Source organism: Lacerta agilis, chromosome 9 (genome assembly GCF_009819535.1).
Source record: "Lacerta agilis isolate rLacAgi1 chromosome 9, rLacAgi1.pri, whole genome shotgun sequence".
Classification (NCBI taxonomy): domain Eukaryota; kingdom Metazoa; phylum Chordata; class Lepidosauria; order Squamata; family Lacertidae; genus Lacerta; species Lacerta agilis.
In genome coordinates this window covers 63,818,478-63,845,086 of record NC_046320.1, presented here as the reverse complement: position 1 = coordinate 63,845,086, position 26,609 = coordinate 63,818,478, and the positions used below count along the sequence as shown (strand labels likewise).

General features: G+C 43.8%; 1 protein-coding gene across 2 annotated transcripts; it reads left to right on the top strand.

Moving 5' to 3' along the window:
- Positions 1-9,134: 9,134 nt before the first annotated feature.
- On the top strand, positions 9,135-25,788 carry MRPL1 (mitochondrial ribosomal protein L1). 2 transcript variants are annotated; one of them, XM_033160846.1, is made up of 9 exons: positions 9,135-9,235; positions 11,426-11,531; positions 12,159-12,414; positions 13,264-13,347; positions 14,460-14,531; positions 17,926-18,037; positions 19,377-19,477; positions 22,082-22,163; positions 25,447-25,788. In XM_033160846.1, exons 1-9 carry the CDS (start codon positions 9,199-9,201, stop codon positions 25,611-25,613), a joined length of 1,017 nt encoding a protein of 338 aa, XP_033016737.1. In that variant the 5' UTR covers positions 9,135-9,198; the 3' UTR covers positions 25,614-25,788. The 2 variants fall into 2 exon arrangements, with proteins under 2 accessions (XP_033016737.1, XP_033016738.1); XM_033160847.1 differs by lacking the exon at positions 9,135-9,235 and adding an exon at positions 9,254-9,362.
- The last annotated feature ends 821 nt before the right edge of the window (positions 25,789-26,609 follow it).

The following is a 26,609-nucleotide window of genomic DNA, read 5'->3' as shown; positions in this document are numbered from 1 at the left end:
CAATGTGGTTTACAATATAAGAACACAAAAAGACTGCTATGTGGGGGGGGGGGCAGGGTGTTAGGCTGTATGCCTTGGCTTCCTTTTAATTTTTTTGGGATAGCCAAGCTAGCTTCCTGGTGAGGTGATGGGCTGCTAAGGAATCAAAGGAAAGGGCTCTGCGTTTGGAGTTATGCGAGCTAGAAGCAAAGCAGCAAGCTGGGAACGGAGAAAGTAAAGAGAGATGTTTGATTTCTGTTTGAACCCAAGGCTGAGGCTATGGGGCAAGCAAGTCCCCCCCCCCCCCCAGTTGCACTCACACTGCACAAGTTCCTAATCGGCACAATTACTAGGAGCAGTTGTTGCCACCCCGTTCAATCTGCCGCCCTGAGCATCTGCTCCTTTAGCCCATAAAAATATCTCTGCCACGCATACAGTTTTTCCAATGGAGGCAGCTCACACATTTAGCTGCAGGTCAGCGAGCGAGGTAAGCAATGTGTATGTTATGTGATCTGGCCTTAAGCATAAGTATCAGGTTTCCTTTAAGGCAGTGTTCCCCAACCTTGGGCCTCCAGCTGTTTTTGGCCTACAACTCCCATCATCCCTGACCGCTGGCCTTGCTAGCTAGGGATGATGGGAGCTGTAGTCCAAAAACAGCTGGAGGCCCAAGGTTGGGGAACACTGCTTTAAGGTATTGCCTTTGTGAACTGGAAGCCCAAATTATGTTCAGAGACTGGTTGCGAGCAATTCATTCAAAGGTAAGATAGCTTCTTTAAAACACCCCCCGCCCCGCCCCAAACAAATTCTCACGGCCTGGCAGGTCCCAACCCTTAAATCACTGGTTTGACTGATACCTATGGTATGTTACATTTTTGCATGCACATTCAAATGTTCACTATTTTGCAGCAGAGGAAGAACTACAGTATTTTATTTTCTATACTTGCATTAGAAATGGACGTGTTCACAGCATAGTGGACCACACAAACACATTAGTGCTTTGGAAGGACCATTCTGACATTAGCATAATTCAGTGGTGTTAATCTGGAGATCCAATCAACACTGGTCCGCACCATGCCAAATCTTGGCCAATGCACCAGTGTTCATTGGATTCCAGTCAAATTCGCTTTTGCTTAGTAGCAACCCAGAGGAAAAAGGAGCAAAGCTTTACACTCATAAGTTTGCATATAACACACACACCCTGACTCCTGAATGTAACATAAATTCATTACTCCATTTATGGATATAAAAAGCTTAATGGAAATGACATGAAATCCTTAGCGCAGGGAAAGCAAGGCAGGTAAGAGCAGGGAAGGAAATCACAGAATTGCAGAGTTGGAAGGAACCACGAGGGTCATCCGGTCAATGCAATGCAGGGATTTTTTGCCCAAACCCCGAGATTGAGAGTCTCATATTCTACCAACCGAGCTATCCCAAAAGGGCATTTCCAAGCAGTAGGCTCATCCACACTTACCTTTTGGCCTGCGGTTTCCAGGCAGAGGTCCACTCTAAAGCTGTGTGTCAGAGTGCTCTCCCTTTCACTCCAGAGCCTTCCCCTCAAAAAAACACTCAATGCCTAGCACCTCCAAAAAAAGAGGAAAAAAGTAGGAGGCTGGACCTTTCTATCAAAACTTTCCGTCAATTTTACTGTTCATAAAGCATGGACTATGAATTATCATCGTGCATCTGGGAGGTGGGGAAATGAGCAACTGGGAACTTGCTGTATCAAGGACCTTTAACGCACTTCCGGGGTTAGTTTACCAAAACATGTTAAGCTCTCTCACTGTTGTTTAGGCGACAAGGCTCCTTTCCCGTCACTAATGAGAATGCCAAGGTCTCTGTAAGCCTTTATCAAAAAGCAGTAGTTGAGATAATACAAACTTTTGAAACTCAGACCAGAAGGTTCTTGAAATCTAGGGGTGTGTGTTTTTACATCCCTCCTCTGTCTCTCATACTGTGGGCCCAATAAAAGCACAATTACTTGATGAAATTAATATGCACCAATCCCGAGCCATCTCTGAAATGCTCGATTTCTCCAACCTTCCTTAACAATCTCATCTTCAAACCATGGTGGAATTATTGGGGGCTCAGAATCTCTCTGGTTACGGATCTTGTGGAGAAGGTGAAATAAAAGTTTTTCGGGACAATGGATTATAAAAGTGTGATTTACTTTTTCTGTGAATATCATATAAATAAAGGCTTCGAGGCTTTTCCCCTTAGTATCATCATGCAGACAGCTAATAAACAGTGGAATCCAAGATGATCTGTTTAGGAATATCCCTCCTTTTGTAGGTTTCCCATTCACTTGCTCTTTCCGAACCCCATAATTGTTCCTACCATTGACACAGTAGCCATTCTGAATAGAAAGTGCAAATTTTCATTTTTTTAATGGCAGATTCAAGGTCAGCTTCTAATCCCACTTTTTGTTCCTATGTGCCTCCACTTCCAGTAATGTTTTTCTCTGGAAAAACATTCTGTTGCCATGACCCTTCTGTTACAGACTTAGCGGGAAATTATGCATGCAAACGAAGGCTTTTTTATTTTTGCAAACATTCCTGTCATAATACTAAAGCACAGTTAAGTTATGTTTTGTTTTTGCCACAGTGAACAACATGTACCAATCTGTAGACCCTAGATCTTCAGCATTTTGGCTTTCATTACATTGCTGTCATAAGTAAACATCTGCAGAATTTAGAATAATGTTTCCAGTATTAAACTACTAATAGGGTGCAGAATTACTAAACCCTTCTGATGAGTCTGTGGTGTAGGCTGCATCTCTAGTGTGTGTGTGTGTGTTCTGTTTGTATGCCCTCTCACATACAGAGTTACATCCTCTCTCTCCTTTACAATCTACATCCTTAGATAACTATCACTGATTATCTCCATTCCATCAGGTTTCTGTTTCCGTCTCCCAATATTTATTATTTCTGTATATAACCAGGCACACCTCTGTCATGGTTCAGAGGCTTCTAGGATGAGCAAATAAGAACCCCTATTTATTTACAAAAACCCTGTTTGTTATTTTATTATGAGGTTTAAGAATATTTCACAGACAAAAGGCATAGAATTGTAGAGTTGGAAGGGACCCCAAGGGTCATCTAGTCCAACCCACTGCAAGGCAGGAGTCTGCATGACAGATGGCCACCCAACATCAACCTCCAAGGAAGGAGAGGCCACAACCTCCCAAGGGAGACCATTCCACTGTGAAACAGCACTTACTGCCAGCAGGTTCTTCCTGATGTTTGGTCAGAATCTCCTTTCTCGTAACTTAAAGCCATTGGTTTGAGTCCTACCCGCCAGAGCAGGAGAAAACAAGCTTGCTCGATCTTCCATATGGTAGCCCTTGAGATATTTGAAGATAGCTATCTCCTCTCAGTCTCCTCTTTTCCAGGCTAAACATGCCCAGTTCCCTCAACCGTTCCTCATAAGGCTTGGTTCCCAGACCCTTGATCATCTTGGTTGCCCTCCTCTGCATACGTTCTAGCTTGTCAATATCCTTCTTAAATTGTGGCGCCTAGAACTGGACACAGAACTCCGTGTGTGGTCTGACCAAAACAGAATAGAGTGGCACTATTACTTCACTTGATCTGGACACTATGCTTTTGTTGATGCATACCCACTGACAATTTTCTTAATGTGCGTGTGTCAAACTTTCCCTTTACGAATTAAATCTACATCTCGACTTTCCTCCCAAAGGAGCCCTAGGCCGGCAAAACAGCAAGTGATAAAACAACGAAAACATATTTAAAACATACTCTCTTGTGACCGAGGCGAAAGTGTCCTTGATTGTTGAAAATGCTGTGAGTTTATAGGAGAAAGAAATGCCGGTTAACTCTGATGAAGGGTGAAAAACATTTGTATACAGGTAATTTAAACAAAATGTGGGGATTTCAGTGAGCACTTGGGGGGGGGGGGATTGATCAGTCAACCAGCTGCAAATCCACTGAACAGTAACATGGTCTAACCAGCATTTTACTAGCTTCTCCACAAGTCCTCTTAGATCTTATCTGGAGCTGGGACAGATGAAGTTATTCAGGCAAAACTACAATCTGATGAGTTGCCTTTTGGTATCAGTGGAACGCTTCAAATAATTATAACCTACGAGGTATGAGCAGCTGTTATTCAGATGGTGTTTTGGGAATGATGGAAGGAGGAAGTGACTCACACTGGGCTGTGGTTTTGGTTTGCTTTTTCGCTCGGTGTCATCATGCAGACAGATAATTAACGGTGGAATCCAGATGAAACTCGAGTGGATCTATACAACCAACTCTCCTCGCCCCCACCAACACTTGATACAGACCCGCCTTCTTCCAAGTAAGCGACTTTGGATCTGCTCTTACAGCCTTCTCTCTGATTTTATGCATGGTTTTACCCTGACCTTTCTTGCTCGTGGCCTCTAAATTTCCGTATCACACTTTTATATCTCAGGTTATAGCTCTTTGCTGCCTTCATCACCACCCCCCCCCCAGCATTAAAGTACACACCTGAAGAGTGTGAAAGAGGGGGAGGAAAAAGAGACGGAGTATATCAGCGGTCATAAATCTTTTTGGACCAGTGGGCACATTTCAAATTTTGAGAGGGTACTGGAGACACCAGTCACACAATAACTACTATGGCATACAATTCAACTGTCCTGATAAAACCAGGACATCCAATTTTTCAGACAACAGCATGGCGGCCATTTGGGGCGCCATGGTCTTGCCCCTCCAAAATCCCTTTTTCGGGGCTGCAATCTCACACAGTGCCCCAGAACATGTGTTTTTGGGCAGCTGCCATGAAAAAGTGTGTATTTCGGGGGCTGCAATCTCCCCCGGATCATGTGACTCACACCCTGGAAGGCAGCGTCCCGATTTTTCGCCTCAGTGTGTTGGAGGGTATGCTGGGTGGGGAGGTAAAAGACACCTGGACAGTTACCGTAATTCCAGTCAAAGGCGACTATAGGGTTGTGGCACTCATCTTGCTTTCAGGCCAAGGGAGCCGGCGTTTGTCCACAGACAGCTTTCCGGCCAGCAATTATCTGGTGCAACCGGACACCATGACAGAAACCAGAGCACACGGAAATGCCATTTACCTTCCTGCCGCAGCAGTACCTATTTATCTACTTGCTTTCGAACTGCTAGGTTGGCAGGAGCTGGGACAAAGGAACTGGAGCTCACCCCATTGTGGGGATTCGAACCACTGACCTTCTGATCTGCAAGCCCAAGAGGCTCAGTGGTTTAGACCACAGCGCCACCCGCATCCCTTGGAGGGTATGCTATGTAGGGCACGGCATAACAAAATGGCTTCCATGTGGAGTGTGGCGTAACACAAAATTAGAGATAGCCACCCCTGAGAACATAATGGTTACTATGGGAAGTCAGCTATGTCCTGCTTGTTCTGATGGTGGAGATTATACACAATATTGATTTTACACACACACACACACACACACACACACACACACACACACTTGCTGTCTAATAGCAACAGGGAACATTCCTCAGCCCCAGGAAAATATATAACGTGGCCACACAACACTCACGCTCATTTCACAGAATTCACTCAGAAGATACCTGCACATTTTGCCCTATAACTTTCTTCGTAAGAGGGCTAGAGACTTACTTTATATTTTTATCTGAAAGCTCAGAGTCTGAGGGTACCTGCCCAAGGGTACCAGTGCAAGACTTAATAGGTGCCACATCTCCCATGGGTGCCAGGTTCACAACCCTGGACTAGATACACATTCACACAAATGGCCTGTTCCAGATCAGATAACCGTCCCTTCTCCATGGTTGTCCCGTTTTGTTCCCACATGCAATTATTGTAGTATTAAGAAAACACAAGTAGTTAAATCTGGAGTACATGATCCCATTTAAACTCACTTGACCCGAGACCAAAGTCGAGCTAATTAAAAAGGAAACAGAATAATGAATGCTTAAAGCAAGTCCCTAGTGTTTTACTCAGCAGGTGAACTAAAAGCTTTGATTTATCCCAGCCATGCGGCCTCTGTTCCTGTAATAAGAGCACAGGCGGATTATAAAAACCGCAGTCTTGGGATGAAACACCCTGAATCCTTGCCAACCTCTGAGACTCCGAAGGAGTAATGCGGAGGTTGAACTAAACTCAAAAGGTCAAGAATCCCTTGTGAAATTGCAAGCTTGATGATTCACCTCCTTTTCATTTCAGGAGGAGTGACCTGGCACTGTTGTTTCCCTCTTGCGGAGTTACAAAACTCAGCAACCCTTAACAAGCTATAGTGCCCAGAATTATTTGAGGGGGGAAACATGCTTTGAATGTGCTTTAAGGCCAAGGTGTGTACACAGGGCTGCTTCTAGACAGGTGGCTCCTGATAAATAACAAACATTTCTCTTCTGCCAGGGCCAGCACCAAGGAACAGCGTAGCTGGACCTCTGCTTTGGGTCTACTTTCCAGTGGAGGGGAGCATTGGTATGAGCTGGTTGTATCTGCCGCAATGTGGAGGTAGACGCACCAAGGTGGGGGACCATGGAGGGTGTCTTGCCTAAGAGTTCTCCAAAACCTGGAGCTGAAACCGTCTTCCACTGTAAGATACAAGTGGAATTGCAATTGACCTCCCACACTATCGGGGCTTTCCCTAAATGTTGCCCCTCGAGTGTCGCTGACTGTGGGACCAACAAGGTTTGGACTGTTCATTTGAACACTTCTGACAACATGGGGGATGAATTGAAAAGATTCCTGTACAAAAAGCTCCCAACAGCACGAGGGACTCCATGCTATTGTAGTGTCAGAGATGGTGTATCTGTTATCAAAACTTCTGGAGTCCCCGAGGATCCTTAGATGTTGGACCACTTCAAGTTTGCTGTTCTTAATAGTTTTCTTTTTAACATTGTTAACTGCCTTGAAGGACCTTTTGGGCAACAGGCAGAAAAATATTTTAATACTTGTTTTAATATTTCCCCCTTTGGATTAAAATTAGGATAAAGAGATGAATTTTTAAAAGTTTAATCTATTAATGTTTAATTGTTTTTTTTTAAAGGATTGCTTTCCCCCTTATGTTTGTAGCTGTTTCTGTTTTAGTTGTAAGCTGCCTTGAGTTGTAAGCTGCCTGTGATGGGAAAAGGTGAGATATAATTAAACACCACCACCATCATATTATTATTTCTGTAACAGCAGTTGCAGCATATTTGTTGTGGGTGGGAAAGTGGTCGTCTGATTCACCTGAATCACAGAATCGTAGAGTTGGAAGGGACCACGAGGGTCATCTAGCTCAACCCCCTGCAATGCCCCCAGTGTGGGGCTTGAATCCACAACCCTGAGATTAAGAGTCTTGTGCTCTACAGACTGAGCTATCCCAACAACTCCCAAGCCATGATAGATAGATGATAGTTGGATCTACCCACCTACACACCTCTCTAAGTACTTACTCATTTAAGTGTGATTGCCCATAATTACTCATGAAATGTCAAAAACCAAAACACTTCTTGTGGACCGGAAGCGTAGATCGAAAGTGTTTAATTGGGTGAAACCACATCTCTAACATGGTGGCGACCAAATATATTAAAAAATTGTCCAGTAGCACCTTAGAGACCAACTAAGTTTGTTCTTGGTATAAGCTTTCGTGTGCCTGCGTCAGACCAACACGGCTACCTACCTGAATCTAGAATGATGGCCACCAGTAAGACTGGTTTTAGTATTGCAGCATTACACAGATCACTTTGGTTTAAGCAGTACAGTACTTTGCTATTTATTTTTTAATGGGCCATAAGCGTAGATTGGAAGTGTTTAATTTGGAAAAAGAACATGTTGCAGTGTTACTGTTTTTTTCTTCTTAATTAGCATTAAAGAGTTATAGTGCTATAACATTCTTTCATTTCAGCAATATTTCACTAATATTTAAATAATGGTTAAAAATAATTATTATAGCCAGGAAAGCATTTTAGCACTAATTTAAAAAATGTAATTGAAAAAAATTGATGGGATTGTAAATTAGTTTCCACCGCTGAAAAGATGTGAACGTCTACAATCAGGAACAAGGTGAAGGGGAAAGAAAGAAAGATGGACATTGCGATCTGCTGCCCGAGGGAATCCTGCCACCTAAGGCAACCTCCTCACCTTGCCTCAAAGGTGGGCCATACCTGTTAACGGAGCATCCATTCTGATGGTATTTCCGAGGAATCATTGAACCGTAGAGTTGGAAGGGACCATGAGGGTCATCTAGTTCAGTCACCTGCAATGCAGGAATCTTTTGCCCCAAGTGGTGCTCAAACCTACATTTAAGAGCTACACGCTTTACCGACTGAGGAGACTAGACGATGTTGCATTGCTGTCTCTCCCCACCCCCTCACCTTGTCAATTTCCTCCAGAAAAGTCAAGACCAGCTTTAATGGTGCTTCTTCTTCTTCTTCTTTGGTGATCACCTGTAGCCGAGTAAGACTGTTTTTCATAAACACGGTTTTAACAATGAGTCCATAAGTGACTGTGGAGGCCATTTCTGGATCCACATGTCCTTCCACAGTGGGGACATAGGTGGGAGTTGATCACGGTGTGGATTTGCCAAGCGTGCCTTCTTCTTGGCACGTTTCTCCCTTTTGTCCTGAGTTCGAGCGTCTTCAAAGTCCATGACACCTTTGTTAAAAGCTGTTCTCCAACTGGAGCACTTGCAGGCCAGTGTTTCCCAGTTGTCGGTGTTTATACTACATTTTTTTTTAGATTTGCCTTGAGAGAGTATTTAAACCTCTGTTACTGACCACCAGCATTACGCTTTCCATTTTAAAGTTTGGAATAGAGTAGTTGCATTGGAAGACGATAATCGGGTATCCGCACAACATGACCAGTCCAAAGAAGTTGATGTTGAAGAATCATTGCTTCGACACTGGTGATTTTGCTTCTTCCAGCACACTGGAATTAGTCCGCCTGTCTTCCCAAGTGATGCAGATAAATGAACACAGGGCCTCACCATCAACTGTTCGGTGCATTATTACTATTATTATTGCTCTGTGCCCTGGTGCATTCTGGGTATTGCTTTGAACTAAGCTCCTTTATATCTCTATATGTCTATTGTAATGGGTGTCTTTGCATGTTTGTAAGCCACCTTGAATCTCCACTTGGGGAGAAAAGCGGGGATATAAAAGTTTTGAATAAGAAGAGGAACTTTAATCCCTTCTCCTCAGGGGCGGAACCTTCCTTGCCCGGCTCCGCGGGGCAGCCGGGGACGGTTTGCCGTTGCACCCTTCGGCTTCCTCCCTTGCTCCCCCCCCCGGCAAGATGGCGGCGCCCGTGATGAGATGCTGCTGGAGGACAGGTGAGAGATGAGAAGTGGGGCGGCTGCTTTCTGTCCTCCCCCCAGCCCCTCCTCGAGATATTTTAGGGCTGAGGGTCTCTTTTCCCGAGAGCCGGCTCCCATTGAGGTCGGTGCATGCAGGTTTTAGGTGAGAGAGGCGTCCTCGCTTTCCCGGTCCTGAAAAACGTGCTTTGTTTTGGGGGTTTTGGGGGTGATTTTTGTGTGTGTGCTCGGTCTCCCTTTTGCGAGGTTTTAAGACAGAAGGCGCCGTAGTTAGCAGGGTCCTCTCCTCCTACAGTTGTAAGCAAACTGCAGAGAACTCAAATGGGACTTACTTCTAAGTAGACCTATATAGGATTGCATTGCAAGCGATGCCAGAAGGGACGGCAGAGAAGCAATTATTTCCAGCAATAAGGGCTTGGATTGCATTTATTTACAAATAAACTGTAAACGGATAAGAACATTATAAAATAAAAAAAATCCTTCCAGTAGCACCTTAGAGACCAACTAAGTTTGTTCTTGGTATGAGCTTTCGTGTGCATGCACACGAAAGCTCATACCAAGAACAAACTTAGTTGGTCTCTAAGGTGCTACTGGAAGGATTTTTTTATTTTATTTTGTTTTGACTATGGCAGACCAACACGGCTACCTACCTGTAGATAAGAACATGGGCAGGATTATTGAAACAACCTGCAGTTTTATCAGAGTATATATTTAAAGCAGATGAATAAATGAGAAAATTAAGTTAATTTGGATATGCAGAAAATAGTAAAAATAAATTTAAGGAACTGCAGAAAGAGGGGGAAGGAAGTCAAGTTTTGAAATGTTAAAATGATTGCAACGTTATTGAAATGTATAAAATTGAAAATCATTAAAAATTGAATACATTTCTTTTACTCGATCAGATTTATACACCACTTGATTGACAAACAAACAAACTCGAAGTGGTTTAAGATAAGAGAAAATGGTGAAATGAAAGAAAGGTTCGCCACCCTGCTTTCAAGTGCAAACGTTTATGAAAGGCTTGTAGGGAAAGACGTGTGTGAGAATCAGTATAGTAATGGAATTTTCATTTCATTTATTAAATTTGCATACTGACGCTCATCCGGAGATCACAAGGTGGTTCACAACATAAAAATACGTAATGTGACGCTCTTTGTTTTGCTGAGATTTTTCTTCTTCCAGAGCCAGATTTTGGTTTCTCTTCCCTAAATTAATGGAATGTACTATTAATGTACTGTAGTTTGTTCTTGAGAACCCTATGGTGGCATTATACCATAGTCCTAATAGGTGTACTCAGTGCAACCACCCCTCAGGTAGTTGTGTTGAGCTCCCTAGCCTTAGAGTTACTCACATTTTTGCTTACTGATGGACCAATTCATTCTAACTAAGCAGCCAAATGGATTTTGATGACTGGAGTAAAAACAGTTATTCTCTCTAAAGAGTCTAACATAACTCTCAATGAAATAATAAACTTATTGACTTTATCATTTCTGGCAGCAAACTGAATGCTCCTCTACACAAAAAGCTCCTTTCAGAAAGAAGGGTAGGGAAGAATGTGTTCTAACTTAGCCTCAAACATGACATTTCGTTTTCTGTGTGGAGGCATGTTTTAATGGATGAACATTCAGATATGTGAGCACCCATCTGCAGTCTGAAGTGGTGAAGACCGGAGAAATAAGTGAGAACTGTACCAGAAATCTCTCTAGTTGGAAGGATATACCATTGATTTCAACAAATTTTACTTCCAAGTAAGGCTGTGTAACTATTACCATCTTAAAATGCAGTTAGGTTGTTCTTTTTCTTAATTTACTTCAGAGCTCATCAAAATGCAGCATATAGCAAGAAATGACCGAATAGATGCAGTATAAATATGAATTCTGACTAATGTGTGTGCACTCCTTCCCAAACTAGTGGTGGAGAGAAATACATACACAGCCCAAGTGTGCTCAGTCTTGGACCTTACATAGGCCTTTTGGTGTCACATTTAAGCTATACTGCTTTTGTTTGGAACTGTTTTACTTGTTGTTATAATTGTGTAATGATATTGTTATAACCTGCAGTGGGACCTTACGGTGCAAGGAGGGTAAGAATTCACATATCCTTGAATCACTAAATGCAAAGGCCAGTTCTGTCACATAACTTCTTTTGCAGCTTTGCTGATTCCTGGCGCTCATTAGCATGGTTTCTTTCCCCCCTGTCTTTAAATAGTTTCAGCTCAATGCCCTAGCCGTATTTTCCCCAGAATTGTTCAGCATTCTGCAGTGCTTCCCAGTTTTGCCAGTTTGCTGATTTCCAATAGACACTATGCTGCAAAGTAAGTAAATAACTTTTATTTCTTTTAAACTTACTAATAAAAAAACACTTGAAATCAAAGTATAAATAGCAACATTGAATAGGTTCAGGAAAGCATGTCACTGGTAGCTGAGTTCAGCTGGGGCAGGGCCCAGTCCCCAAGATCTCCCCATACTTGTAATTTAATTTTTTAAAATTGTTTTAATATCTGTTCTTTTAATTGTTGCTTTGTTTGTTAGGGTCCTTATTACATTGCAGAGCAAGGCAGGATATGCTGGTAGATTTTCTTCTCAACAAAATAAGACAATGGTGTGACACATTTGTGGGTCCCAATCTGCTAGCTGAAGATTAGTGCTAGACAATTGGTTTTATTTCCGGCTGTAAATGAAGAAAGAGAACCTATTATCTTGGGGAAAGTTTAAAAATAAAGTATCCAAGGGGGAGGAAAAGCAGTGAGTTCAAAACCTGGCAGGCAGTTTTCTAAAACAAAGCAGCCTCCTGCAGCACCTTGAAATGTTTTCCTCTGTTTTGCCACGGATTGAGGCAGCTCTCCTGTTTTAGTTCCAACTTTAGCCATCAGAAAAATGTGTTTTTTATAGCAGGAGTATTAAGCTGTGCTGTTTTATTTATCACTCCCATTTCCTTAAAGAAAAGACAAAAAACCCAGAAGGGACCCCAAAAAGAAGGCAGCAGAATCAGAGCCCAAGAAAAGAAAGGACCCTTACACATTTCCCTTGCCAAGTGAGCCAAAGGACGATGTTTATTTGACGTGGTGCTATCAAAGGCCAGTTTATGAGGCAGAAGTGGCTTTAGAGATGCTGAAGCAGTATCAGCAGCTGGACTTCACTTCCCCCAAGCAGCACGTACACATTGATATGACCCTGGACATGGCAATGGAGAAGAAGGTATGCTGGAAAAGGCTCATAGTTTGCAAGTATTAGTATTTCCTTTATAACTGAAATTATTTCTGGGACTTTGAAAGTTAGTTAAAAAAAACAACAACATTCAGTGCAATTTTTCGAAATTGTTCATTCAGACATGATGCCTGAAGAAGGGCTCCCAGAACGTTCAGCTGGAAATGCCTTCACTTGTATTTTATAAGCTAGCACTGAATTGTGAGTTCTGCCCCTCTCTGCTGCGTGCCTTCATTCCGCTGGGGAGAATCTTTGTCTAAATTTGTGTCATGCAATTATCGATGCAAAAATGCTATTGGAAGCAGAAACAAAGGCAAGGTGGAAGCCTCTAGTCATCCGGGATATTTTCTGCAACACACCGCAGAATGCTTGGCTTGTGGTGATGATCTTTGAAGAGGGTTATAGGGATATTTTCAGAGGCTGGAGCCAACAAGGGTTTGCTATGTGCCTAGTAGGATTTGCTTCTTACTTTGAACAGCTTGCCCTTCCCTACCTCCACATGCTATTTTACAAAGTAATTTTGAAATTCCCATCAGTTTTCAGAATTGCCATATTACACAGTGGGAGAGGGCAGCTTTTGTTAAAGAATCTCTATTCCAAAGCTTTCTTCGGCTCATAGAAGCTAGTTGAGCAGTTATTTGGACCTTGACTATCGTGTATTTTGTGTATATTTTAAATAGTTTTTAAAAATCTTAATGTGGTTTCTGCACGTGAAAAGGAATACAGAGCACATATCCAAATTTTGGACCAACTTGCCTTTGTCAACTAAGTAAATTTATTTTGCTGAATTCAATAATGTGAATCTTTTCAATTTTGCGTGTTTGCTTTGCCACCTTTCAGAAACCTCTGGAACCATTCGTTGGTACAGTTCGTCTGCCTCACTGTTTCACAGATGACATCCATAAGGTCGTAGTATTCACAGCGGTGAGTTACAGCATGTTTCTGCAATGCCTCCTTGAGGTTGTATAGGTTAGTCAGGCAAGTGTTTTGAGGCAGTGGCATTGATGCCACTCTTGCAGAATCTAGCAGATACCCCACCGTTTTGGATATATCCAGAAGGTTTTCTGAATGTATATTTTATTCTCCGTGGTGTGTGTTTGGTACAGTGCGTTCTAGATTATGATGTTCCTGAGAACACTTGAGCCAGAGCTTGATATTGGAATGGGTGAAGTGATATCAGAGAATGTTCCAAGTACTTCACATCCGTAACCCCTTACAAAAGCCCTATAAAGTGAGGATGGGCAGAAGGAAAACCGCAGTCTGCTGGTGGACCCTCTCAAATAGCCAGCGGATTATCCTGGTTCTGTTAGGTGCTGTGATTCCTGCAAAATATGCTCAATTAACTTGACCTTTGTCTGGCCATCCAAGGCACTTTTTAAAGCATTAATGAATGCTCAAGATTTCTAACTGGTTAGCTGATACCTCAAGAGATCATGGCCGTGCCCATCCAACTTCTGGTGCACTCATTGTTAGCAAACGTCCCGCTGGGGCAAGTTGTGAGACTGACCCCCCCAGGTAGGGACGAAGCCCGGGTGCACTCCTGGCTACTCGAGTCCAGTGGCACATTGATATGCGATTGTTCCCCAGCGTGAAGAACAACACACACAAGCCATTAAGGTTAAACTATTTTATTGTAGATAAGATGCAGAGCATGTCTCTGCTTGCCTGCTCAGTAAGTCAGAGCTGTGCATAATGCATCTAGCATCTCTCTTGAGCCAGAACTGAAAGTGAAAGTAAAGATATACAGTAACATCACATGGTTGAGAAAGCAGACAAAACAGCCGTCTTTCTCATGGGAAAAACACAAGTCATACCAGCCTCGCTGCTGCTTTTGCAGCTCGGTCTGTACCAATATCCTAACATCTATTGGGGTCACCCAGTCAAAACACACCTATAACTTGGCCAGAGGGCGGGGTCTGCATTTCCTACCTAACAGCACCTTCACCTGCCTAAGAAAACCGTGGAGAAACACCAGCTGTATGGGAAAATATCTAGTGCTCCTATTGTCTTCATTCTGAACTTTCATTTCCTTACAGAATGCAGAGCAAGCTGCTCTAGCAAGAGAAAATGGAGCTGCATTTGCAGGAGGGACTGAATTAATCAAGCCGGTAATTAACAAATGACTTTAATTAAGTACTGTGAGAAGACCTAAAGAAAAGTAGAAAGCATCTATGTAATCTGAAATCAGTTCTTTTAATCTTTCTCACTTTTGATCATTTGTATCTTGTCTTGCGGGAGAATACTAGCACTGGGGAAACCCATTCAGATGGGCAGGGTAGAAATAATAAATTATTATTATTATTATTATTATTATTATTATTATTATTATTATTATTATTACAAACAGCCTGGTTGTAGCCCTTCAAAAGAGTCCACTGCCAGAACCTACTGAGATACATGTATCATGTTACTTCCTGCTCCTTTTTTGGGGATCACATTTCCCCCCAGTATAGCTACCCTTGTCATTGTTTGTGGTGCCACTCAAGGCTGCTGAAATTCTGCAGGTACTAGGAAGGCAAACAGGATCCCACGACTTCAGAAAATTAGAATCTAAAGTATATTTTCAGATTCCTTATAAGTGCAGAGATATGTTGGCATCAAGGGTCTCCTAAAGTTGTTGCAGAACAGAATTTTAAAGACTTTTTATAAATTCCGTTAAAAAGTACCTCTTCTGGGTTTTGTGTTTATGTGCGTATGTTTCTTTTAAGGGATTCTGCCAACTGAAATGAAGATATGTTTGTAATTTTCTAATTACTGGCTCAAATTGATTCATGTGTGTCAGGAAGGGTTACCCAAGATTTGCCCAGACACCGAGGTCCACCTCCCGAGGGCCTTTCGGTGGTTCCCACATTCTGAGGAGTGAAGTTAAAGGGAACCAGGAGTTTTAACTTGTTTTAATAATTTTATTGTTTATCTTTTCAATAATGTTTTATGGTATTTTGTGTAAAGGCATGGACCTCACAAATTTAATGAACTTGTTGTATATCCTAAAGGGAACCAGGCAGAGGATATACTCAGCAATGGCACCCACCCTGTGGAACGCCCTCCCAGCAGATCTCAAGGAAATAATAATAATAATAATAATAATAATAATAATAATAATAATAATTTATTTATACCCCGCCCATCTGGCTGGGCTTCCCCAGCCACTCTGGGCGGCTTCCAACAAAATACTAAAATACAATAATCCATCAAACATTATAAAGCTTCCCTAAACAGGGCTGCCTTCAGAAGTCTTCTAAATAATAATAATAACTATACAACTTTTAGAAGACATCTTTTAGAAGCCCTGTATTGTTGTTGTTCACTCGTGTCCGACTCTTCGTGACCCCATGGACCAGAGCACGCCAGGCACCCCTATTCTCCACTGCCTCCCGCAGTTTGGCCAAACTCATGCTAGTCGCTTCGAGCCCTGTATTAGGAAGTTGTTAATGCTTCACGTTTGTTTGCCATGTTTTTATATATTCTGGAAGCCACCCAAAGTGGCTGGGGAAACCCCAGGCCGGCGGGCGGAGTATAAATAAATAATAAAATTATTATTATTATTATTATTATTACTACTACTACTACTACTACTATTATTATTAAAGTGTGTTCTCAGCTGAACAGTTGCATCTCTTTGTTTCAGAGTGTAGAACAAATGATTAAGCTTTTTGATTTCTTGGTTGGGTATTTTTCTAGAATGAGGATGCCTCCTGTGAACCAAAAAAACTGAATTTAAAAGTATTTACATATACAGATTGCTTCAGCTTCTTTGGTTCACCCCAGAGCAGAACCTTGACATGCTACGTTATTGTTATGTCTTGAAAATTATTTAGCCAATTGTGCTGAAATTTGCACATGGGAAAACTTGCTGTCTCTGGATTTCAGCAAATGCTGTCCCTGGTTGTAGTGGGAATGTACTGTAATATTCCCTACAAGCCACACATTGTGTCTGTGAGACAGAGAAAATAGAGGCTGTTCCACTTCACCCCCCCCTTTTTTTGTCCTAGAACTGAGAGTGCACAAAGTAAATATTTGCCTCAGCTGCAGAATGATCATGAACATCGTGGTCATTTATGCAGAAGCAAAGAAAAAGCAGCCCCCCTGCTTTCAAAAAAAAAAAAAATGCCCTTCTTTTTGCGCTAGCATTGTCTGAGTATTATTGAAGCTTATACGTTAGATTGCCATCTTGACAAATCATTAAATATTTGTCTCCAACACGGGTTTGTGGCGTGTCTGATTAAGTAGACCAAACCCTTACTACTTTATGTATAAGAAATACGGTCTTGCTGCCGTTTGTAGCCGTTGAAAAAGTTATCGTCACCTTCTGAATGTTATGACTTCTGGCCTTGATGCTAAGCTTTGAACTTTTAAGCGATATATTTGCACCATTGCTTTGCATTGGAGGGGTAAGTGAATCCCCACTGGGAGACCGTCTCACGAAGGACATTGATATACAAGTAGCGTCAGGATTTTCCCAAGTGTTGCTCATGAGTAACGACAGAGCCTTCAGTAGCTAAAACTATTTATTGTGCATAACTATTTACAGCGTGGAGCTAGTTCAAAACATGACCACTCAGTCACCTGCAGAATCCGGAAGTGCCCTTCTCCTGTTTGCTGCCCAACACCAAAGTCTCAGCACCCTAAAACAATGTCTGTGTTGCCCCCTGACCCCCCGATGCTGTGCTGGCGCCGGAAGCGGCATTTCTTCCTCTGATCCCCTCTGGCTGGCGGTGCTGGGTCTTTGCCCAGAGTCTCCAAGCCTTCGCAGATCCCCCTCCTTTGGAGAGAGCTCAGGCAAAAGGCTAGAAGAGGAGGAGGAGTCTGTCGACAGAAGCTGCTGGGGTTCCCTGTAACGTAGAGAGCCCCCCTCTCGCGAAGAGCTGCTCTCCCAGTGCTCCTCTCGAGCAGGACCTCCAACCAGCCCCTCCTCTCGAGTAGTCCTCCTGCCCATCTCTTCCTCGAGAGGAGAACCTCTCACCCAAGGAAAACCCTTGCCCCGGCTCTCCTCCTGAGTAGTGCCTCCTCTCTCCCTCTCCTCGCGAGGAGCCGGGCAGTCTCTGACAGGTAGGAACAGCAAAAAACAAGGAAGGGAATCGTAGGTCCATCTGAGAAACAGCAGAACTTGCATGGGAAGGGGCTGTTGTGCACGACCTGGTGCTATCACTATCCTGTTTTAAAGAGGATGCAGGTACCAGCCTTGCTTCAGCATTAGGACAAACATAGCTACCACATTTTCATCCTTGTTACCTTTGTGCAGGGATGAGAAGCTCGTGGCCCATCCCACGTTGCTAGACTACAGCTCCCATCATCCCTGACTCTTGCGCATGCTGGCCGGGGCTGGTGGAAGTTGAAGTCCCCTGGAGGGCCACTGGCTCATCTCTTCTCTCTTCTTAGGCCTAGCAAGGAAGTAAGGGGGCAAATTGGGTGTTCATTTTTTGATCGTCGACTTCTGCTAGACTTAATTTCTAAAAGGGACATAAGCACAAATCGTAATAATCTTTTCTTCTTCCCCGCCAGATTTTGGATGGTGAAATCAAGGCAGATTTTTATGTTGGCGTGCCTACGATGTCATCCAAGATTACTCCTCTAAGGGGGATGCTGAAGCAAAGGTTCCCAAGGACCAGAAATGGTGAGGGTCAAAATTTTAGTGAGCATGCTGTGTCTCCTTAAGAATGTAAGGCTACAACACTGTAGACACTTGCGTGAGTGCAGCCCTCCTTGATCTCATCCTTTCCAGGAAGTAATTATGTCGGGGGGGTTTTCTGTAGGAAGCATTTTCAACATTCAACGCACCCCTTAAAGCAGGCGTGAAATCAGCTGCAGACACACCTGATGAAGTTCCACGAGCCACATCGATAGGCCGATTTATTAGACTGTCTGTCAGCATGCTTTTTATTATGATCTTATCATGTTCTTATCATTGATGTTCTGCAATGTGTTTTTAAGGTACACTGCCCTGGAATATTTTGATAAAGGGCATTATACAAATTGTAACAGCAACAACAATCAAATATGCAGTTGTTGCCCAGGAGCCAGGCCAGGGGCAGGGAATTTGTGGCCCTCCAGAACTGCAACTCCCACAACCCCTAACCATGGGAGTTGTAGTTCAGCAAGATCTGGAAGCCCTAAAGTTCCCGGCCTCCATTTGTTAAGCCTTTGAGGAGTCACGGGACTCTTCCTGCAAAAGGCTTAACACAGGGAACGTGGCGGGAACAGGGGGAATTTCCACTGCACTTGTGTGGAAGTTGCTCTGTGATTTAGTTGAATGCAACCCTAAGCCTTAATGGTGATTAGCTGCTGTAGCGTAAGGGTGCTGAGAGAATCCTGCAAAGCAAGGAGTGGTTGTAAAAGGGATCAAGGGTGCAGGATACCTCCCTTCCTCAGTGGAACCCTTGTTGTCTAGGGATCAGGCGAGAAGAAGTGGAGGTCAGCTGTTGGGCTGCATTGCAAGATTTTGCAGATTGCAAACGTGGACGCCAGTCCCCCCACCCCCACCCCGTTACCTAGGTTGGGAACCTGCTCAACTTGCAAATGTTGGCCATAGCAAGGCTTTGCCATGCAGACAGGATTCCTCACATTCTTTTAGCATCAGGGAATGATACTCTGCACACACGAGCTTCTCGGTCTCACCAGTGAGAGCCAGTGTGGTGTAGTGGTTAAGAGCGGTAGACTCGTAATCTGGGGAACCAGGTTCGTGTCTCCACTCCTCCACATGCAGCTGCTGGGTGACCTTGGGCTAGTCACACTTCTTTGAAGTCTCTCAGCCCCACTCACCTCACAGAGTGTTTGTTGTGGGGGAGGAAGGGAAAGGAGAATGTGAGCCGCTTTGAGACTCCTTTGGGTAGTGATAAAGCGGGATATCAAATCCAAACTCTTCTACCAAAGAACGCCTGTTGACACACAACTCTGTTTGTCCTGCAGCATATGTCTTGACACCTCCCTCCACCTCTTTCCCCACTTTGATCCAGGTTCTCTCAGTTACGACATTATCCAGATGCTCGAGTTCTTTAAAGTGTGCCACGAATACGAAGTAGAGAACGGTAACCTCATCCGCACTCCCATCGGAATGGTAAGTTTCGCAAGGGATTTTGGCAACCTGTCCGTCGGAATTCGAGCCGTTGTTAATCATTTACCGAAAGTACGCACAGGTACACAGCTTTCGTTCTTCGTTTGCTCTGTTGCATTTCAGGAACACTTCAAAATGGGTCATCCCACAGGACAGTCAGGGGGGAAAGTCTGCAAGTCATTACCCTGTGCTGACGTAAGAGGTTTCCTTTCTGAATACACCAGAAAGCAAGATTTACATTACGTTGGCAAGGAGCAGCTGCTTAATAAAATACATTAATAACCTGCTCTATCCTAAAAGCCAGGGGTGGGTAGCAAACTGTATACTGAATAGGTCAGTATTTCTCAGATTATGGGGTGGTTCCCTGGGCAGCGAGGGGTGGCGACCTTGGCAGTTATCTGAGTGGATTTGCCTCTGAAAAACACACTGTACGAAACGGCATTGAAATGCAATGTCGCGGTGACATTCAACAACTGCCTAGTTGTAATACCTGGCAGAAAACCATGTGTTCTAAAAATCAGATTGTCACGTAGTTAAAGAAATCTTAGTGACTTTAATCGTATGCCTTTTAATTTAATAAAGCTACACATGAATAAAAAGCAATTCTGGAGCAAGACACGTACTTGGTTTGACGGTGTACCGGTGCTTTGTGGCACATCAGCTTAGAAGAGGCACTTCCACTCACATGAAGACAAGAGTCAGCTGCTTGCGTTTCTAAAATACGTCCTGTATTTTTAAAAAAACTATTTTGTGTTCAGATCTGCTTGGCTACCTGTGGATCTGGTGAATGCCAGAAATATAGTTGGAACTACAGTGGACACTCGGGTTGCGAACGTGATCCGTACGGGAGGCACGTTCGCAACCCGCAGCACCACGTCTGCGCACGCGCGGGTCGCAATTTGGCGCTTCTGCCCATGTGCAAAGTGTGAATTAGCGCTTCTGCGCATGCGCGAGCATCAAAACCCGGAAGTAACCCGTCCCGGTACTTCTGGGTTCAGCGCGGTGTGCAACCTGAAAACGCGCAACCTGAAGCGTATGTAACCCAAGGTATGATTGTATATGGGAAAGTCTTCAGAGTTTCCGAGACGAGATTGTCAGTGTGGTCAGGTACGTGAGTCTGAAGCGAGGGAAGAGAGAGAGCTGTTCTTCCTATTTGCTGCTTCTCAGTGGCCTAAGGCACAGGGGAACTCTCCTGTGTGCCTACCAGAAAGCATATATTTTTTTGTAGAAATATTTATTTAGTGGCTGGGCTAGGATGAAGTACCTCCCATTGAATCCCTAAAGGCACTCTGCTGTCAGAGGCTATGAATACCCGTTGCTGGGAATCCCCAGTGGAAAGAGGGATGTTGCACTCAGGCCCTGCTTTCGGGTTTCCCACAGGCCACTGTGTGAATGGGATGCTGGACTAGGTAGGCCTTTGGCCCAATCCAGCAGAGCTCTTCTTAACGTTCTTGGTCTCCCCTCACTCTTCCTCTGCATCAGGGTTTCCCAAACCTGGGTCTCCAGCTGTTTTTTTGACTACAGTTCCCATCATCCCTGACCACTGCTCCTGCTGGCTAGGGATGATGGGAGCTGTAGTCCCCAAAAAAACCAGCTTTGGAGACCCAAATTTGGGAAGCCCTGCTCTACATTGGGAAAGTCTTCTGTACTAAATTAGCCTTACAACCTGTGGCCTTTTCAAGTGTCTTTGTGCGGGAGAGAGGTATTGATTGCGTTTGCTAAGTGTGCTGTGGGTTTTTGTGTTTTCCATGTTGCAAACCGCCCTGCAAAGTCTCCCAGGCCCAATTCAGACTGCCAGCCTCACCCTCTTCCTGAGCAATACTGCCCCACTATTTGTGTAGGATAAGTGTGGGGGGACCTTTGGCCCTCCAGAAGTTGCGGAACTACAACCCTAGTCATCCCAGGCCATTGGCTACATGCTTGCTGGGGCTGATGGGAGATGTAGCTCATCAAAACCTGGAGGGCCGGTGGTTTCGCCACAGCTGATGCTCGAAGTCAGTCCTCGGCCCTTTGTTGGTGAGATGCTATGGAATGTTCACAAACAGCTTGGCTCGCAGATGAGAATTTTACAATCCGTGGCCGATCTTGACGCAGTATGTAATTTTCTCCCAATCCGTATTTTAACTAAGACTGATAGATTGATTTACTTCAGACCACAGCTTCTGTCTGACTAGTTTGCCTTCCTCTCCTCCCCTTTACCCCCAAGGAGATGATGTTTGCCCTGGGCTCCCAGGCTGCTTGTTGCATATTAAACCTTACAGATTTGATTTTATCTGAGGACTTACATATTGAGAGTCAATCCCATAGCAGGCAGCCCAAGCAGGGATTCTCGCAGTGGGTATATACACCTATATATTTACAGCGGTTGAGTTGGAGTACAAATATATCTTTTTTTTCCCCATAGCAGAATATCTTTAAGCTAATGACGCTAATGGCATTTATGGCACTTTGCATCTTTAATAGAGAGGAAAATGTTCCCCCCCCCTTTTATTAAAAAACAAAAGCCCAGAACTCTGATTAAATATTTACCCCAGCCGCTGCAGTTTTTATTAATCCATGAGCGTTTAATGTTTTCTGCTTCATTAATTTTGCATTAACTTCTTTCAGCTGGATATGCCTAATGATCAGATAGTTGCCAATCTGGATGCGGTTATTAAAGACGTTTGTAAATACAAACCTTTGAGCTATGGTAAGCTGCTCTTCTCTTTTAGTCCCTTAATTGACACTAAAAGCTAATTATATTACACAGATGAATAAAGGGAGCACCTTTCCACCACCGAGGAGGGGAAATGACTTTATTTTTTTTAAATGCCACACAGACAGACAAGCCCAGCAATAAGGAACACTTAAGAGGCAGCTTGCAGCGCTGTGTCAAGAGGGATGTACTTAAAGGATATCATTAGGAGTAGTAAGCCTGCTTCTTTCCTTTCAGAGGGAAGCTTTTGGAAGCTATTTTCTCATCCTCTTGGAATGGTGTTTGATGTCTTCCTGGCTCCAGCCTAATCCTGGCAGCTTTTGAAACACCCAAGCACCACCTTTTTGCAGATTCCTATGGAATGGCTTTGAAAAATCCCAGTGCAAATTGATAGTGGTCTCTCTCTCTTTTTTAATAATAATTATTATTATCTGAAAAGTTTAAGGTGGGATATGTCCCTAAATTTGCAACTGCTGATATATATCCGATCCCTGTATGGGACAGCTGCATATTCCTGCATATTCCTGCAGTGATCCTCACAGTCCCTTCCAACTCTTCTATGATTTAAGCAGTTTGGTTTTGCCTTAGGGAAGTCCTTTTAAAAAGAGATGGTGTTGGCAGTTAAAGAGATACACTTAAGGCTGGAATCCCCAGCTCAGCTTGGCTATGAATTTAGAAGGTGCCCTTGCACACACCTGCAATATGGGACTTTAAAGTCACTGTACTGCGTGAAATGAGAAACACTATATAAATGCTAATTGGATGGTTGTCATTCAGCCCTTGCACCCTCACCACTGCTGTAAAAGCTAGAACGGCAACCTCCACTTGCCGCCTTAGCAAATACCTTCTCATTGGCCTCATTTGAGAAAGGTGGGTGGTCCTGGGACCCAGTAGCATCTCTAAAAATTTCAGCCAGCGTAGCCTTTGACCCAGTTCAGAGGGAGCAACCAACCATGGGGCATTGATCTGTCCAGGTATCCGCTTGAGCCTGGTCTCCCACCTCCCCCTTGCATGCAAAGGAAAGAAATTTAAAGCATCTGTTCGTGTTTTAGAAGAAGCCACAATTAGTATTTTTTTGTTCGTCTGAACTTGGCAAATGGTGGTTTGTTCAAACCATAGTGCATCAAGGGAGGATGGTTTGATATCATGGCCTGTTAAGAAACTGTGGTTTGAACAAACCATTATTTTTGCCGAGTTCAGACACGACAACAAACAGTTTATTCTAAAATACGAACAATCATGTCTCCTCCTGCCGTGCATGGAGAGGAGAAGGAGGGTGCAAGCTCCAGGCTCATTCATGTAAACAAAACCCACGGTTGGGTGTTACATTTTACAGGGCCTCTATCCATTATCCTGGAGATTTCTGCCTGCTGTTCCTTTGCCCTTCTCCAGCTAATACAGGATAGGCACTAAGAATGAAGATAACCCGGGCAGGGTCTGGCAGTCATTCTGTTCTCTGTCTCTGTCAAGCTTTACACCTCCTTGAGTAGAAGTCACATAATAAACATTGACATGGCAGTAAAGAGTACTCCTCAGAGCACATCATCTCAGCGATATTTGCAAGTGTTGGATCAATCCATCAACCTCTGATAGATGATTTAGAAGGATTGGGTCCGGCATCACTTTCGCTGCATGTGTGTGCCAGTATCCATACTCAGCAGAGTTGTATCTCAGCGCAGTTCCCTCCTTGGAAGCGTCTTCGGGGTTGAAGGTCCACACAGTGGGCAATAAACACTCATGGGTGCCATAAAGATTCAGTCAAGTGTAGAGGTTTACTTGACAGGCATTCAAGCATATTGGTAGCAAATATATACAGACATTCACCCCTGCCATGGCCAAGGCATGCTTAGAGTCCAACGAGAGTCCAAGACACTCTCTCTGCTTCTCTCGCCGCAAGCAAGAGACTCGCAACAAGTTACACAGAACTGTTGTTATATCAGTACTTCCTGTCACGCTGCGCACGTCCAAAGAACAGTCCCCACAGAAAAAGTCCTTGCGTAGACAAAACAATCTCAGCCTTCTGCTGCTTCTTGCAATTTCTTCTCTGTTCCTCTCTGTTTCTGGAACAAATGATTCTCACACACAGAGAGAGAATATCCAACAGCAATAACGTTAAAAGGTCCTTGAGAATTTCTCCCCCCCCCCCCAATATATTGCAGCTCGGGGGTAGCTAACCTTTTTCATCCTGTGGGCTACATTCAATGTGTGCCTGAATTTCAAGATCTGGCGGGAGGTGTGTGTGTGGGGGGGGGAGAGATGCAAGAGATTGCAGCCCTGAAAATGGCTGGTGGGGGGGAGAGAGAAGCCTATCCACTCCCATCAGTCAGAGATCCTTGGTGTAACAGGGCTTTTTGGGGGGGGGGTATAATCCCCACCCCACTGTTCTTGCGGGTGCACCTCCCCATGCAAGTTAATGGTAAGCACAATCTCTCCATTAATTTGCACGGGGAGTGTGGAAGAGGCTGTCCTAACCTGCTATGGGAAGGAAGTTGTGGGCTGGAATGCCACTTCGAAAGGCTTTTGTGGGCCCAATCTGGTTCTCATATTTGCTCTGCCTCACAGGTTCACTGCCCCTGTTGCAGATGGACAATTTGAGCGAGTTACTCCTTTTCAGACTACAGAACACCTCGCCCCAACACAAATGTTTTTAATCCATTTTCAGTGCACCATCGAAATTGTGTCTCCAGCTGTCGCTGCTTCCCCTTTTTCTCTTCAGCTAAGCTTTGAAATTGTGGGACTTTCCAGCTGACACTCTTTAAACTGCTCCACAACACCAGCTCAACAATGGAATTGAAAGCCAAGGTTTGCCACTAGATACTGTAAATAACCGTGTTTACAGAAGTAATGCAAATTGTCACATTCACAATCCCAGTATGGAAGCAGGGTCTTCTCCTGTCGCCAGATGTGGAAGTGAAAGAGCTCAATCTACCAGTGACGGCAGCAAATCTTTATATTTTTACACATTTCATTACAGCATTTAAGTCAAAGCTACATTTCTCGGCCAAAGCTGAGAACAGATACATGACGTCCATTTTCCATAGGCAAGTTTAGTACATTCCTAAATCCCTCACGCTGAAATTTGAGAGCTTTAAAAGAGCTTTACTTTTGGCTAGACCTGACCCTGTACTATTTTCTACAACACTATTAAAACACTTTTAATAACTTGAGGACAGTGTGATCAATGTTCTAGATCTCGCAGCGCATGCCGCTTGGCTTGTCAGCAAGAGCACCAAAGTGATAAGCTGGATTTTTTCCTCCCCCTTTTCTTTTTTTCTAGGCCCGTTTGTGACACACTTGAGCATTTGCAGTTCAACAAGCGAAAGCCTGGATTTAAAAGTTGAGCGCTTTCTCCCCAAAAGAATTGTGAAAGAAAAAGTGGAAGAGAAGGTGAAAGACGATGACAGTGATGATGACAAAGAAGAAGAAATGCAAAAATCCAGCTAGCATGAGTGTTGCGCACATGTCTTTATCCTTCTCTCTTTACAAAACCCTTTTACAGAAGCAAATCTGTGACTGCGTCCTAATCTGTGTACAGGGGCCTTGCGGCAGTGCAAGACCTCCCAACTGTTCTCCCGTCAGGGCATAAGGAATTGGCAATAAGATGTATTTTAAAAGTTTTTGTTGAGAGTCCAACCCAATATTTGGGGAGCTAATTGTTTTATGAAAACGACTTGCATATTAGCACCTCAGTTCATATGAATAGTTGTACTGCCCTATTGCCTTTGACTATAAATGAACAGTCATTGTTCAGTGTGTGTTTGTGTGTGTGTGTGTGTTTGTGTGTGTGTGTCTTCAAAGGAGATTTACAGAATCCATTCTGGTTTCTGATTTGATCACTGAATGTCCTGCTTCCTTAAAGGTAAAGGTAAAGGGACCCCTGACCATTAGGTCCAGCCACAGACGACTCTGGGGTTGCGGTGCTCATCTTGCTTTATTCACCGATGGAGCCGGCGTACAGCTTCTGGGTCATGTGGCCAGCATGACTAAGGTGCTTCTGGCGAAGCAGAGCAGCACACGGAAACACCATTTACCTTCCCCCTATTTATCTACTTGCACTTTGACAAGCCCCAGGCTTTGTGGTTTAGACCACAGCGCCACACGCATCCCAGCTTCCTTAGGACATCCCTATTTTCATTGGAGACATGCTGGAGGCAATGGAGTTATGTGACCCCCCAAGCCAAGGAATGCAAAATCTCTCTTGCTTGTTATGCCAGTCATTTGTGTAATCAACATAAGAATTGATTGCATCATTCCAAAAACATGGTTTTTTAAAAAACAAAAAAGCACTAGATTCTTCTGTAGTGCCCTCATCGGTTGGTCTGTCTTTTTGTTTATTAACTTATTGACAAGTTACCATGACAGATTTCACACAAGTGTGTGTCTAAATGCCCTCATCCTGCATGAATTCCTAGGACATTGCGAGCTGCCAAGATCCAGCAT

What these genes read in the sequence shown, in the direction of transcription:
- MRPL1 (XM_033160846.1), top strand. Translation starts at nt 9,199, where the DNA reads ATGGCGGCGCCCGTGATGAGATGCTGCTGGAGGACAG. An exon ending in ACATGGCAATGGAGAAGAAG is followed by an intron (nt 12,415 to 13,263) that starts GTATGCTGGAAA and finishes GCCACCTTTCAG; the next exon opens with AAACCTCTGGAACCATTCGT. An exon ending in TCCGCACTCCCATCGGAATG is followed by an intron (nt 19,478 to 22,081) that starts GTAAGTTTCGCA and finishes AACTTCTTTCAG; the next exon opens with CTGGATATGCCTAATGATCA.